The sequence below is a fragment of the Miscanthus floridulus genome, chromosome 11 (genome assembly GCF_019320115.1).
Source record: "Miscanthus floridulus cultivar M001 chromosome 11, ASM1932011v1, whole genome shotgun sequence".
NCBI classification, from domain to species: Eukaryota; Viridiplantae; Streptophyta; class Magnoliopsida; order Poales; family Poaceae; genus Miscanthus; species Miscanthus floridulus.
The window spans coordinates 27,333,926-27,350,250 of record NC_089590.1 but is presented as its reverse complement, the minus strand read 5'-3'; the positions used below and the strand labels follow the sequence as shown (position 1 = coordinate 27,350,250).

The 16,325-nt window shown below is 45.1% G+C and overlaps 1 protein-coding gene across 1 annotated transcript; it reads left to right on the top strand.

Annotated features, from left to right (window-relative positions):
* The first annotated feature begins 267 nt into the window (after nucleotides 1-267).
* Nucleotides 268-15,877, top strand: LOC136491730 (uncharacterized). The gene is made up of 4 exons (XM_066487980.1): nucleotides 268-335; nucleotides 419-515; nucleotides 579-3,452; nucleotides 15,824-15,877. Exons 1-4 carry the CDS (start codon nucleotides 268-270, stop codon nucleotides 15,875-15,877), a joined length of 3,093 nt encoding a protein of 1,030 aa, XP_066344077.1.
* Nucleotides 15,878-16,325: the final 448 nt, after the last annotated feature.

Sequence of the window (16,325 nt, the reverse complement as noted above, 5' to 3'; positions counted from 1 at the left end):
ATGAGGATGTTCGTGTCACCAATGAGCGCCTTGGTCAATTGGAGACGGCTCAGATTGAGACCAACACCAAGTTGGCTTCCTTGGAAGGCACTCTTGGTTCTGTTAATACATCTCTTGTAGGTGTCTTGGAGCGATTGGAGAGGATGGAACAGAATCGCTGTGATGGTTTCGAACGACGCAATCACAACAACAACAACACCATGGGCAGTGCTGCTGGTCATGATGAAGAAGAATATGCAGCGGACACTGAGCTTGATGAGGAGCTGAATGGTCATCGACGCATCGAACAACATCGCCGCCGCCATGAGACAGGTCCTCGCCGACCACGGCAAGAGGTACGTGCCGATGACTCATTTGGCAAGATTAAATTCACCATACCTGCTTTTGATGGGAGGTATAATCCTGATATGTACCTTAGTTGGGAATTAGCTGTTGATCAGAAATTTACTTGCCATGATTTCCCTGAGGACAAACGTGTTAGGGCTGCAACTAGTGAGTTTACTGACTTTGCCTCTGTTTGGTGGTCTGAATACCATCGTAAGAACACAAATAACACACCAACTTGGGATGCTTTGAAACGGGTCATGCGGGCCAGATTTGTTCCTTCTTATTATTCCCGTGATCTTTTACATAAGTTGCAACAATTGAGGCAAGGATCCAAATCTGTAGAAGAATACTATCAAGAGCTACAAATGGGTATGCTTCGTTGCAGGCTAGAGGAAAATGAGGATGGTGCCATAGCTAGATTTATGGGTGGGCTGAACCGGGAGATTCAGGATATTCTAGCTTATAAGGAATATAATTCTGTCAATCGTTTATTTCACCTTGCTTGTAAAGCTGAACGAGAAGTGCAGGGACGACGAGCTAGCATGAGGGCTAACATTCCTGCAGGTCGTGCTAGCCCGTGGACACCCTCCAATGCTGCTGCACCGTCAACGCGTGCACCCCCACAATCTTCCTCGACCATCAAGCCACGCTCCTCTACAACAAATTCTGTACCATGCCCAAGTGAACCAACTAGAGGAGCAACGGCTACATCTGCCAAGAGTTCATCCTCGGTGGTATCCACGGGGAGAACAAGGGATATTCAGTGCCTACGCTGCAAAGGATATGGCCACGTACGCAAGGACTGCCCAAGCACACGTGTGATGGTTGTGCGAGCTGATGGTGGGTATTCCTCTGCTAGTGATTTTGATGAAGAAACATATGCTTTGCTTGCTGCTAACAATGTAGCGGAAGGAGATGATTTCCAACAAGACGAAGAGCACATTAGGGCTGAAGCTGCTGAGCACTATGAGAGCCTCGTGGTGCAGCGGGTGCTAAGTGCCCAAATGGAGAGGGCTGAGCAAAATCAGCGCCACACTTTGTTTCAAACCAAGTGTGTGATCAAGGAACGCTCTTGCCGTGTGATCATAGATGGAGGAAGCTGCAACAACTTGGCAAGTGCTGAAATGGTGAAGAAGCTTTTGTTGAGCACAAAACCACACCCGCAGCCTTACTACATTCAGTGGCTTAACAGCAGCGGCAAGGTGAAGGTAACACGATTGGTAAGGGTAGAGTTTGCCATTGGTTCTTATCATGATTCCATTGACTGCGATGTTGTGCCTATGCAAGCATGCTCTATGTTGTTAGGTAGACCATGGCAGTTTGATAAAGATTCCTTGCACTTTGGTAAAACAAATCAATACTCTTTTGTGCATAATGACAAGAAGATTGTGTTGCACCCCATGTCCCCTGAGGCTATTCTAAGAGATGAACTTGCTAGAGCTAGCAAACTTAAGAATCAGGCTGTTGCTAGTGAAAATCAGATTGTCGCTAATGAACTTGAGAAACATAAGAAGAAGTCTAGCAAATCTGTTCATCATAATAAAAATGAGATCAAGCTGAAAGGCTCTTGTTACTTTGCCACCAAATCTGATTTGGATGAGATTGATGCTAGTACTACTGTTTGCTATGCTTTGGTTTGCAAAGAAACTTTATTTTCACTCGAAGATACATCTATTTCTTTGCCTCCTGCTGTCACTAATCTTTTGCAGGAGTATGCCGATGTTTTTCCAAAGGAGGTACCACCGGGGCTGCCACCAATTCGAGGGATTGAACACCAGATTGACCTCATCCCTGGGGCTTCCTTGCCTAATCGTGCGCCGTATAGGACCAACCCGGATGAGACAAAAGAGATTCAGAGACAAGTACAAGAATTGCTCAACAAAGGTTATGTGCGTGAGTCTCTTAGCCCTTGTGCCGTTCCCGTGCTTTTAGTTCCTAAGAAGGATGGATCATGGCGCATGTGTGTTGATTGTAGAGCGATAAACAACATCACAATCAGATATCGTCATCCTATTCCTAGGTTAGATGATATGCTTGATGAATTGAGTGGCTCAATTGTGTTCTCTAAAATTGATTTGCGTAGTGGTTACCACCAGATTCGTATGAAGCTAGGAGATGAATGGAAAACAGCGTTTAAAACTAAGTTTGGTTTATATGAATGGCTTGTCATGCCCTTTGGATTGACTAATGCACCCAGCACTTTCATGAGATTAATGAACGAGGTTTTACGCTCTTTTATTGGCAGATTCGTGGTGGTATACTTTGATGACATCTTGATATATAGTAGATCATTAGAGGAACATCTTGATCATTTGCGTGCCGTTTTCAATGCTCTACGGGATGCACACTTGTTTGGCAATCTTGAGAAGTGCACCTTTTGCACAGATCGAGTTTCTTTTCTTGGATATGTTGTGACACCGCAGGGAATCGAAGTTGATCAAGCCAAGGTTGAGGCCATACACAGCTGGCCTGTTCCCTGCACGGTCACACAAGTGCGGAGTTTTCTAGGACTTGCTAGTTTCTACCGTCGATTTGTGAAGGACTTCAGCACCATTGCAGCCCCGCTGCATGAACTCACCAAGAAGGGTGCAACCTTCACTTGGGCTGCAACCCAACAGGATGCTTTCAACACGCTCAAAGATAAGTTAACTCATGCACCTTTACTCCAACTTCCTGATTTCAACAAAACCTTTGAGCTTGAATGTGATGCTAGTGGAATTGGGTTGGGTGGTGTGCTGTTACAAGAGGGGAAACCTGTGGCGTATTTCAGTGAAAAGTTGAGTGGCCCTAGTTTGAACTATTCTACTTATGATAAGGAATTGCTTGCTCTAGTTCGGACTTTGGAAACATGGCAGCATTATTTGTGGCCCAAAGAGTTTGTCATACATTCTGATCATGAATCTTTGAAACACATCCGTAGTCAAGCAAAACTGAACCGTAGACATGCCAAGTGGGTTGAATTCATCGAGTCCTTTCCTTATGTCATCAAACACAAAAAGGGGAAGGAAAATATAATTGCTGATGCTTTGTCTAGACGTTACACCATGCTTTCACAACTTGACTTTAAAATCTTTGGTTTGGAAACTATTAAGGAACAATATGCACATGACAATGATTTCAAAGATGTATTGCTGAATTGCCAAGAGGGGAAAACATGGAACAGATTCATCCTTACCGATGGGTTTGTCTTTAGAGCTAACAAGCTATGCATTCCAGCTAGCTCTGTGCGTTTGTTATTGTTGCAGGAAGCGCATGGAGGAGGACTCATGGGACATTTTGGTGTGAAAAAGACAGAGGACATCCTTGCTGGTCATTTCTTTTGGCCCAAGATGAGGAGAGACGTGGAGAGGTTCGTTGCTCGCTGCACAACATGCCAGAAAGCTAAGTCACACCTTAATCCTCATGGTTTATACATGCCTCTTCCTGTTCCAAGTGCACCGTGGGAAGATATTTCAATGGACTTTGTTTTAGGACTGCCTAGAACAAAGAAGGGGAGGGATAGTGTGTTTGTTGTTGTGGACAGATTTTCTAAAATGGCACATTTCATACCATGTCATAAGAGCGATGATGCTACACATGTTGCTGATTTGTTCTTTCGTGAGATTGTTCGATTGCACGGTGTGCCTAACACCATTGTTTCTGATCGGGATGCAAAATTTCTTAGTCATTTTTGGAGAACTTTGTAGGCTAAGCTAGGGACTAAGCTTTTATTTTCCACTACTTGTCATCCCCAAACTGATGGACAAACTGAGGTTGTCAATAGAACATTATCTACTTTGCTTAGGGCTGTTTTGAAAAAGAACATAAAAATGTGGGAAGAGTGCTTGCCTCATGTTGAGTTTGCTTATAATCGTTCACAGCATTCTACCACTAAGAAAAGCCCTTTTGAGATTGTTTATGGGTTTGTGCCACGTGCTCCTATTGATTTGTTACCTCTTCCGACCTCGGAGCGAGTGAACTTTGATGCTAAACAACGTGCTGAACTGATCTTAAAATTGCATGAAACCACTAAAGAGAAAATAGAGTGCATGAACGCAAAGTATAAACTAGCTGGTAGCAAAGGGAAGAAACATGTCATTTTTGAACCTGGTGATCTAGTTTGGCTCCATTTGAGAAAAGATAGGTTCCCTGATTTGCGAAAGTCTAAGTTGCTGCCTAGAGCCGATGGTCCTTTTAAAGTGTTAGAAAGGATTAATGATAATGCGTACAAACTTGAGCTACCTGCAGCTTTTGGGGTTAGCCCCACTTTTAACATTGCAGATTTGAAACCATATTTGGGAGAAGAGGATGAACTAGAGTCGAGGACGACTCAAATGCAAGAAGGGGAGGATGATGAGGACATCCCTTCCATTGATACAACCACACCTGCTGCACAACAAGGTCCGATGACAAGAGCTCGAGCACAACAACTTAATTATCAGGTAAAGTCGTTCCTCGATGTTCATACAAACTCGTCTCAGAATTGGATGCTACTAAATCATGGTGATGATTGTCTTATTCTTAGGAATGTTGGTCAAGACCCCATTGCCTCATGTTTAGACCCCATGATGAGGATGGAGCAGCCGAACAAGTGGGAATCATCATTAATGGGGCGCTCAGCTCATCTCGAGACAGCAGGAAACACTCCATCAAAAGTACCATAACTCCTTGATACGAGATCCAATGAAGCTGGTTTTTGACTTGTTGGAAAGAGCGCGTCGTCCTCTTTCACATGGGTCCAACCCCACTATCAGAATCTACCGAATCTGTGCGCAGCAAGCCAAAGGACGCACAGACCTACAGCCCATTGAGGGACGCCTAGATTAGGGTTTCCCACTCCCCCTTGTGCTCTCCTCCTTATAAATAGAGCCAGCAGCCATCAGAATGAGGTTGGGTTTTGTTTAGATGCAAGATAGCTGCTGCTTCTTCCTTGTAAACGCGTGTGTCGACTAGACCACCCGATTTGCTTGTTTCAAGACCCCAACTTGTGATTCAGATTCGGCCTTTGGCTTAAATCCGTGAGTTATTTGCTTGTTCATCTTGTTCTTGCTTGTTCTCGGTTGCTTGCAGGTTCATGGTGTTCTTGGCACGGCAAGAACATCACAATCGGAGCCGGTGTACCTGTTGCTAAGGCGCAGCAACCTTGTGGTCGTTGTAGTCGGACAGCCAACGTCGAATCCACCCCAAATCGAGTTTATCCACACTCACCAAAAGATCAGGAACAACCCCTTGTCCCATCAGTGTTAGCGTCGGTGCTAGATAGGTGCATGGTTTGCACTAGATGGACCATAGGCTCAGAAGTCATTTTGGTCTCACCCGATGGTACCACTAGGTGATGATGCTCAAGTGGAAGCTCATTTCGATACGTTTGGAGATAGTTCTAATCTTGATGCAAGATAGGTGCACGGTTAGCGTCGAACATACCATAGGCTAGGAAATCATTTTTGATGCACCCAATGGACCTCCTTGGTGACGTGGGTCATATGGAATCTTTCTTCTTTCCGTTTGGAGGTAGTGTTAGCGTTGGTGCAAGATAGTTGCATGGTTTGCACAAGACGTACCATAGGCTCAGAAATCATTTTGGTCACACCCGATAGTACCACTAGGTGACGAGGCTCAAGAGGATGCTCATTTCGGTACGTTGGGAGATAGTGCTAATCTTGACGCAAGATAGCTGCACGGTTTGCGTCGAACATACCATAGGCTAGGAAATCATTTTAGATGCACCCAATGGAAATCCTGGGTGATGTGGGTCATGTGGAATCTCACTTCTTTCCTTTCAGAGACAGTGTTAGTGTCGGTGGAAGATAGGTGTGTGGTTTGCGCTAGACGTACCATAGGCTCTGAGATCATTTTGGACAAAACCGATGGTACCACAAGGTGACGAGGCTCAAGTGGAAGATCATTTCGGTCCGTTTAGAGATAGTGCTAATCTTGATGCAAGATAGGTGCACGGTTTGCGTCGAGTGTAACATTAGCTCAAAAATCATTCTGCAAGCACCCGATGGACCTCCTTGGCGACGTGGGTCATGTGGAATCTCTCTTCTTTCTGTTTGGGGGGAGTGTTAGCGTCGGTGCAAGATAGGTGCATGGTTTGCACTAGACGTACCATAGGCTCAGAAATCGTTTTGGCGCACCAGATGGTACCACTAGGTGACGAGGCTCAAGTGCAAGCTCATTTTGGTACGTTTGCCGATAGTGCTAATCTTAACACAAGATTGGTGCACGGTTGGTGTGGAACATACCATAGGCTAGGAAATCATTTTGGATGCACCCAATGGAACTCCTAGGTGAAGTGGGTTATGTGGAATCTCACTTCTTTCGGTTTGGAGACAGTGTTAGTGTCGGTGCAAGATAGGTGCATGGTTTGCGCTAGACGTACCAAAGGCTCTGAGATTGTTTTGGACGCAACCGGTGGTACCACTAGGTGACAAGGCTCAAGTGGAAGCTTGTTTCGGTCCGCTTAGAGATAGTGCTAATCTTGACGCAAGATAGGTGCATGGTTTGCGTCGAACGTAACATAGGCTCGGAAATCATTTTGCATGCACTCGATGGAGCTCCTTGGTGATGTGGGTCATGTGGAATCTCTCTTCTTTCTGTTTGGAGGTAGTGTTAGCGTCAGTGCTAGATAGGTGCATGGTTTGCACTAGATGTACCATAGGCTCAGAAGTCATTTTGGTCGCACCCGATGGTACCACTAGGTGACGGTGCTCAAGTGGAAGCTCATTTCGATATGTTTGGAGATAGTGCTTATCTTGACGCAAGATTGGTGCACGGTTAGCATCGAACGTACCATAGGCTAGGAAATCATTTTGGATGCACCCAATGGACCTCCTTGGTGACTTGGGTCATGTGGAATCTCTCTTCTTTCGGTTTGGAGACAGTGTTAGTATCGGTGCATGGTTTGCACTAGACGTACCATAGGCTCAGAAATCGTTTTGGTCGCACCCGATGGTACCACAAGGTGACGATGCTCAAGTGGAAGCTCATTTCGGTACGTTTGGAGATAGTGCTAATCTTAATGCAAGATAGGTGCATCGTTTGCGTCGAACGTACCATAGGCTAGGAAATCATTTTGGATGCACCCAATGGAACTCCTAGGCGACGTGGGTTATGTGGAACCTCACTTCTTTTCCGTTTGGAGACAGTGTTAGTGTCGGTGCTAGATAGGTGCGTGGTTTGCGCTAGACGTACCATAGGCTCTGAGATCATTTTGGACGCAACCGATGGTACCACTAGGTGACAAGGCTCAAGTGGAAGCTCATTTCATTCCGTTTAGAGATAGTGCTAATCTTGACACAAGATAGGTGCACAGTTTGCGTCGAACGTAACATAGGCTTGGAAATCATTTTGCATGCACCCGATGGAGCTCCTTAGTGACGTGGTCATGTGGAATCTCTCTTCTTTCTATTTGGAGGTAGTGTTAGCATCGGTGCTAGATAGGTGCATGGTTTGCACTAGACATACCATAGGCTCTGAGATCGTTTTGGTCGCACCCGATGGTACCACTAGGTGACGAGGCTCAAGTGGAAGCTCATTTCAGTACGTTTGGAGATAGTGCTAATCTTGACATAAGATAGGTGCACGATTTGCATCGAACATACCATAGGCTAGGAAATCATTTTGGATGCACCCAATGGAACTCCAAGGTGACGTGGGTCATGTGGAATCTCACTTCTTTCCTTTTGGAGACAGTGTTAGTGTTGGTGGAAGATAGGTGTATGGTTTGCGCTAGACGTACCATAGGCTCTGAGATCATTTTGGACGCAACCGATGGTACCACTACGTGACGAGGCTCTAGTGGAAGCTCCTTTCGGTCTATTTAGAGATAGTGCTAATCTTGACGCAAGATAGGTGCACGGTTTGCGTCGAGCTTAACATTGACTCATAAATCATTTTGCATGCACCCGATGGAGCTCCTTAGTGACGTGGGTCATGTGGAATCTCTCTTCTTTTCTGTTTGGAGGTAGTGTTAGCGTCGGTGCAAGATAGGTGCATGGTTTGCACTAGATGTACCATAGGCTCAGAAATCGTTTTGGTCGCACTCGATGGTACCACAAGGTGACGATGCTCAAGTGGAAGCTCATTTCAGTATGTTTGGCGATTGTGCTAATCTTAACACAAGATCGGTGCACGGTTGGCGTCGAACGTACCATAGGCTAGGAAATCATTTTGGATGCACCTAATGGAATTTCTAGGTGACGTGGGTTTTGTGGAATCTCACTTCTTTTGGTTTGGAGACAGTGTTAGTGTCGGTGCAAGATAGGTGCATGGTTTGTGCTAGACGTACCAAAGGCTCTGAGATCGTTTTGGACACAACCGGTGGTACCACTAGGTGACAAGGCTCAAGTGGAAGCTCGTTTCGGCCCGCTTAGAGATAGTGCTAATCTTGATGCAAGATAGGTGCACGGTTTGCGTCGAACGTTACATAGGCTCGGAAATCATTTTGCATGCACCCGATGGAGCTCAACTCCTAGGTGACGTGGGTTATGTGGAATCTCATTTCTTTTGGTTTGGAGGTAGTGTTAGTGTCGGTGCAAGATAGGTGCATGGTTTGCGCTAGACGTACCAAAGGCTCTGAGATCGTTTCGGACGCAACCGGTGGTACCACTAGGTGACAAGGCTCAAGTGGAAGCTTGTTTCGGTCCGCTTAGAGATAGTGCTAATCTTGACGCAAGATAGGTGCACGGTTTACATCGAACGTAACATAGGCTCGGAAATCATTTTGCATGCACTCAATGGAGCTACTTGGTGATGTGGGTCATGTGGAATCTCTCTTCCTTCTGTTTGGAGGTAGTGTTAGCGTCGGTGCTAGATAGGTGCATGGTTTGCACTAGATGTACCATTGGCTCAGAAGTCATTTTGGTCGCACCCGATGGTATAACTAGGTGACGATGCTCAAGTGGAAGCTCATTTCGATATGTTTGGAGATAGTGCTTATCTTGACGCAAGATTGGTGCACGGTTAGCGTCGAATGTACCATAGGCTAGGAAATCATTTTGGATGCACCCAATGGACCTCCTTGGTGACTTGGGTCATGTGGAATCTCTCTTCTTTCGGTTTGGAGACAGTGTTAGTATCGGTGCATGGTTTGCACTAGACGTACCATAGGCTCAGAAATCGTTTTGGTCGCACCCGATGGTACCACAAGGTGACGATGCTCAAGTGGAAGCTCATTTCGGTACGTTTGGAGATAGTGCTAATCTTAATGCAAGATAGGTGCATGGTTTGCGTCGAACGTACCATAGGCTAGGAAATCATTTTGGATGCACCCAATGGAACTCCTAGGCAACGTGGGTTATGTGGAACCTCACTTCTTTTCCGTTTGGAGACAGTGTTAGTGTCGGTGCAAGATAGGTGCGTGGTTTGCGCTACAGTACCATAGGCTCTGAGATCATTTTGGACGCAACCGATGGTACCGTTAGGTGACAAGGCTCAAGTGGAAGCTCATTTCATTCCATTTAGAGATAGTGCTATTCTTGACGCAAGATAGGTGCACAGTTTGCGTTGAACGTAACATAGGCTTGGAAATCGTTTTGCATGCACCCGATGGAGCTCCTTGGTGACGTGGTCATGTGGAATCTCTCTTCTTTCTGTTTGGAGGTAGTGTTAGCATCGGTGCAAGATAGGTGCATGGTTTGCACTAGACGTACCATAGGCTCTAAGATCGTTTTGGTCGCAGCCGATGGTACCACTAGGTGACGAGGCTCAAGTGGAAGCTCATTTCAGTATGTTTGGAGATAGTGTTAATCTTGACTCAAGATAGGTGCACGGTTTGCATCGAACAAACCATAGGCTAGGAAATCATTTTGGATGCACCCAATGGAACTCCAAGGTGACGTGGGTCATGTGGAATCTCACTTCTTTCCTTTTGGAGACAGTGTTAGTGTCGGTGGAAGATAGGTGTATGGTTTGCGCTAGATGTACCATAGGCTCTGAGATCATTTTGGACGCAACCGATGGTACCACTAGATGACGAGGCTCTAGTGGAAGCTCCTTTCGGTTCGTTTAGAGATAGTGCTAATCTTGACGCAAGATAGGTGCACGGTTTGCGTCGAGCTTAACATTGGCTCATAAATCATTTTGCATGCACCTGATGGAGCTCCTTAGTGACGTGGGTCTTGTGGAATCTCTCTTCTTTTCTATTTGGAGGTAGTGTTAGCGTCGGTGCAAGATTGGTGCATGGTTTGCACTAGATGTACCATAGGCTCAGAAATTGTTTTGGTCGCACGCGATGGTACCACAAGGTGATGATGCTCAAGTGGAAGCTCATTTCAGTACGTTTGGCGATTGTGCTAATCTTAACACAAGATCGGTGCACGGTTGGCGTCGAACGTACCATAGGCTAGGAAATCATTTTGGATGCACCTAATGGAATTTCTAGGTGACGTGGGTTATGTGGAATCTCACTTCTTTCGGTTTGGAGACAGTGTTAGTGTCGGTGCAAGATAGGTGCATGGTTTGCGCTAGACGTACCAAAGGCTCTGAGATCGTTTTGGACGCAACCGGTGGTACCACTAGGTGACAAGGCTCAAGTGGAAGCTCGTTTCGGCCCGCTTAGAGATAGTGCTAATCTTGATGCAAGATAGGTGCACAGTTTGCGTCGAACGTTACATAGGCTCGGAAATCTTTTTGCATGCACCCGATGGAGCTCAACTCCTAGGTGACGTGGGTTATGTGGAATCTCACTTCTTTCGGTTTGGAGGTAGTGTTAGTGTCGGTGCAAGATAGGTGCATGGTTTGCCCTAGATGTACCATAGGCTCAGAAATCGTTTTGGTCACAGCCGATGGTACCACAAGGTGACAATGCTCAAGTGGAAGCTCATTTTGGTATGTTTGGAGATAGTGCTAATCTTGATGCAAGATAGGTGCACAGTTTCCGTCGGATGTAACATAGGCTTGGAAATCATTTTGCATGCACCTAATGGAGCTCCTTGGTGATGTGGGTCATGTGAAATCTCTCTTCTTTCTGTTTGGAGGTAGTGTTAGCGTCAGTGCAAGAAAGGTGCATGGTTTGCACTAGACGTACCATACGCTTAGAAATTGTTTTGGTCGCACCTGATGGTAGCACTAGGTGACGAGGCTCAAGTGGAAGCTCATTTCGGTACGTTTGGAGGTAGTGCTAATCTTGACGCAAGATAGGTGCACGGTTTGCGTCGAACGTACCATAGGCTAGGAAATCATTTTGGATGCACCCAATGGAACTCCTAGGTGACGTGGGTTATGTGGAATCTCACTTCTTTCCATTTGGAGATAGTGTTAGTGTCGGTGCAAGATAGGTGCATGGTTTGCGCTAGACGTACCTAGGCTCTGAGATCGTTTTGGACGCAACCGATGGTACCACTAGGTGACAAGGCTCAAGTGGAAGCTCGTTTCATTCCTTTTAGAGATAGTGATAATCTTGACGCAAGATAGGTGCACAGTTTCCGTCGAATGTAACATAGGCTTGGAAATCATTTTGCATGCACCCAATGGAGCTCCTTGGTGACGTGGTCATGTGGAATCTCTCTTCTTTCTGTTTGGAGGTAGTGTTAGTGATGAGGACATCAACACCAACGATACATCCACGCCGACACGAGTACCAGTTTCTGGTCCTATTACTCGCGCCCGTGCTCGTCACATTAATCATCAAGTAAGTTCACTCTTGAGTTTCTGTCCATCATATTTAGACCATGGACACATGTGCACTCTTGTTTTGGTTAGGAACCAGGGAGAGGACCGAAAGGGACAAGGATTCGCGGAGGCTGAATTCGGACTCCAGGACAGCTCCAACTTGTGATGGTTACCACGGTCGCATACGGACTTGGATTGGGGCGTTCAAGTACTTCATGGAATCCTTATGAAGTCTATTTTCATATGGATCTGGAATCAAGTCCATATCTGTTTTGGGGCGGCCGCAATGACTAAATTACTACTGAGAGCTTGTCTGTCCAAAGGTGCTGCGTCACCTTAGTTTGGTCCAATGGGCCGTGTATCAAGTTGGGTCCATTAGGGACGTGTCCTAGGGTTGGAGAACGACCCCAACACCCTCCTAGTCGTCCTTCCACCTTCATATACTCTTTAGCCGCCATCAAGAATAGTCAGGTTTTGTTTAGATCAAGTTTAGCTCTCGCTACTTGCTTGTAAGCGCGCGTGCTAGATCAACCGCCCGTCTTCTTATCTTCAGAACCCCACCTTAATTGAGATTGAGTTTGAAACTTTCATCTACATCTAGTAATTCAGTACTTGCTATACTTGTTCTTGCTAGTTCTTCGATTGCTTGCAGGACGAGTGCCCTAGTGGTTGGGTGACGCGCTCCACAAGATCGCGGCAGCCATTGGAGGTGGTGTATCGGTTGCTAAGGCGCAACTTAGAAGGCTGTAGTCGGGCTATGAACGTTGTCTCCACCCATCAATCGAGTTATCCCACACCTCTCATCGAAAGATCAGAAACAAACCCTAGTGGGTTCACATCAGTTGGTAATCAGAGCAAGGTTTATCGGTGAGAGTCTTCCAATCCTTCGTTGTTCTAATTTTTTCTATAGTCCAGAAAAGCCAAAAAAAATATAGTAGATTAGTTTTACCACGATCCTATAAACCCTTTGAGCCTTTGCTAGCACTGCTTAGTTAGGGCTTGTTGAGTCATCGGCTACATCGGTTGTGTTGAGTTGCTGGTCTTAGTTTTTGTCCTTTAGAGTTTTGAGTTCTTGTCATGTTCTAGTCACAGCCGTGTGCTAACATATAAACCTTCTGTTGGCTGAATCCGAATACATCCTTGTGTTCAAGACCGAGTAGGAATCTGAGTTGGAGACCGAATCCCACGTGGTGTTGAGTTCGAGTTGGAATCGGTTTTTAGTCTGAATTGACAGCTACCTGACTGCTATTGTGAGTCCGAATCTGAGTACATCTTTGTGCAGCAGTAGTCCTACTTATACTCAAACACTCCACGACCTACATATACCCCTATCCTTCGGAAAAAGTTTGTGAGGTGTGTGACTCCTGTGAAGTCTTTTTGTTTATATAATCAGTTTTGAGGATCCCCGGAAAAAAAGAAAAAAAAGAAAAAAAAGAAAAAAAGAAAAAAGGGGGTTGTTCGTTGTGTTTCTCCATTGTTTCCGATGGTGTGTTGTGACCTCATTTGTGGCCAGGCTCACGTCTCTAGCACGGTCTAGGCTAGGACGAGCACAGTACCACCGTTGAACGATTATTCAGCTTGCTTTTGTGACTAACGTGGTGCTAGTACTTCCTTGCTTCAGCCCACTTATAGCTCCACATATTTCGACTATAGCTTGACAGGTGTTGTGGTTGCGGCACCGATACACTTCATTCCATGGGTGTAGACTTGTTGGTTGTCGTTCCCTCCTGTTGAGCAAGGTAAGAATTGGTAAGAGCTTTTGTAACAGGTTGAGAGTGAGCGCCTTATAGTAGCTACATCCTAATAGTTGTAGGGCTTTTATTTCTTCACCTGTTTTTCTTGTTGCCCTTGTCTTTTAAACCATGTCAGGATCAGAGGATGTTAACAAGAGGCCACAATCTCCTCGCACCAAGGGCATCATTCAACATTTTACAAGGCAAGTGCAGCAGCATACAGAAGGACTTGATCAAGATTTACAGGTGACCAATGACAAGATTGGGCAACTGGAGGCCACCCAACTTGCCTCCACCACCAAGCTTACAGGATTGGAGGCATCTGTTGCCCGTATGGACAGAAGCCTTGCTGCTCTTCTAAAGCGTTTTGATGACTTCCACATGAAAGACAAAGAGCAGCATAATGAAGACAACAAGGACGAAGAGCGATTCGAAGATAATTATGATGATGATTATACTGCTGATACTGAACATGATGCTCATGACACTCGTGACCGGCGTCACCTACGCCATAATCGTAGAGGTATGGGTAGTCACCGTCGACGTGAGGTACCCAATAATAATGATGCTTTCAGTAAGATAAAATTTAAGATACCTCCTTTTGATGGTAAATATGATCCTGATGCATACATTACTTGGGAAATTGTTGTTGATCAAAAGTTTGCATGTCATGAACTTCCTGAGAATACACGTGTTAGGGCTGCTACTAGTGAGTTTACTGATTTTGCTACTGTTTGGTGGATAGAATATGGCAAGAAAAATCCTAATAACATACCATGAACTTGGAATGCTTTGAAACGAATCATGAGGGCTAGATTTGTTCCTTCTTACTATGCACATGATTTGTTAAATAAATTGCAACAACTGAGACAGGGTGCTAAAAGTGTAGAAGAATATTATCAAGAATTGCAAATGGGTATGTTGTGTTGTAATTTAGATGAGGATGAGGAACCTGCTATGGCAAGATTTTTGGGTGGGTTAAATCATGAAATCCGGGGCATCCTTGATTATAAAGAATACACTAACGTAACCCGTTTGTTTCATCTTGCTTGTAAAGCTGAAAGGGAAGTGCAGGGGCGATGTGCTAGTGCCAAGAATAATATTTCTGTAGGGAAAGCTAATTCATGGCAGCCCCGCACGACTACTACTTCAACCACACATGCTCCTATGCCGACATCCAGCGACAAACCTCGTGCTACTTCCATAAATTCAGTGGCGAAGATGACCCAGAAGCCTGCTGCGAGTGCTTCATCCATGGCATCTACAGGTAGAACAAGAGACGTTTAGTGTCACCGGTGCAAGGGATATGGACATGTGATGCGTGACTGTCCAAGCAAGCGTGTTATGGTCGTCAAAGATGATGGTGAGTATTCCTCTGCTAGTGATTTTGAAGAAGATACACTTGCTTTGCTTGCTGCTGACCATGTAGGAAGTGAGGAACAACCAGAAGAGCAGATTGGAGCAGAGGATGCAGATCATTATGAGAGCCTCATTGTGCAGCGTGTGCTGCACAAATGGAGAAGGTGGAGCAAAATCAGTGGCATACACTGTTCCAAACCAAGTGTGTCATTAAAGAGCGTTCGTGCCGTTTGATAATTGATGGAGGTAGCTGCAACAACTTGGCTAGCAGCGATATGGTAGAGAAGCTTGCACTTACAACCAAACTGCACCCACATCCATATCACATTCGATGGCTCAACAATAGTGGTAAGGTTAAGGTAACAAGATTGGTACGAATTCCTTTTGCTATTGGATCATATCATGATGTTGTTGACTGTGATGTTGTGCATATGGAAGCTTGTCATATTCTGCTAGGTAGACCATGGCAATTTGATACAGATTGTATGCATCATGGTAGATCAAATATGTATTCTCTCATACACCATGATAAGAAAATTGTTTTGCTCCCTATGTCTCCTGAAGCTATTGTGCGTGATGATGTTGCTAAAGCTAAGAAAACTAAATCTGAGATCGATAAAAATGTCAAATCTGTTAGTAGCAACAAAGATGAGATAAGATTGAAAGGACATTGCTTGCTTGCTACTAAATCTGATATTAATGAATTGGTTGCTTCCACTTCTGTTGCCTATGCTTTGGTATGCAAGGGTGCTTTGATTTCAGTTCACGATATGCAGCATTCTTTGCCCCCTGCTGTTGCTAACATTTTGCAGGAGTTTTCAGATGTTTTTCCAAGTGAGATACCAGCATGGGTGCCACCAATATGAGGGATTGAGCACCAAATTGATCTTATTCCTGGTGCATCTTTGCCAAACCGTGCGCCATACAAGACTAATCTGGAAGAAATGAAGGAAATTCAACGACAAGTGCAAGAACTACTCGACAAAGGTTATGTGCATGAGTCCCTCAGTCCTTGTGCTGTTCCTATCATTTTAGTGCCTAAGAAAGATGGAACATGGCGTATGTGTGTTGATTGTAGAGCTATTAATAATATCACCATTCGGTATCGACACCCTATTCCACGATTGGATGATATGCTTGATGAACTGAGTGGTGCTAATGTGTTTTCCAAAGTTGATTTGCGAAGTGGGTACCACCAGATTCGTATGAAATTGGGAGATGAATGGAAAACTGCTTTCAAAACTAAATTTGGTTTATATGAGTGGTTAGTCATGCCTTTTGGGTTAACTAATGCACCTAGTACCTTCATGAGGT

Coding starts and splice junctions, on each gene's coding strand:
- LOC136491730 (XM_066487980.1), top strand. CDS start 268: ATGGTCATCGACGCATCGAACAACATCGCCGCCGCCATGAGACAGGTC. Junction 516..578: donor AGTTTACTGACTTTGCCTCT/GTTTGGTGGTCT, acceptor GATGCTTTGAAA/CGGGTCATGCGGGCCAGATT. Junction 3,453..15,823: donor ATGACAATGATTTCAAAGAT/GTATTGCTGAAT, acceptor AACATTTTGCAG/GAGTTTTCAGATGTTTTTCC.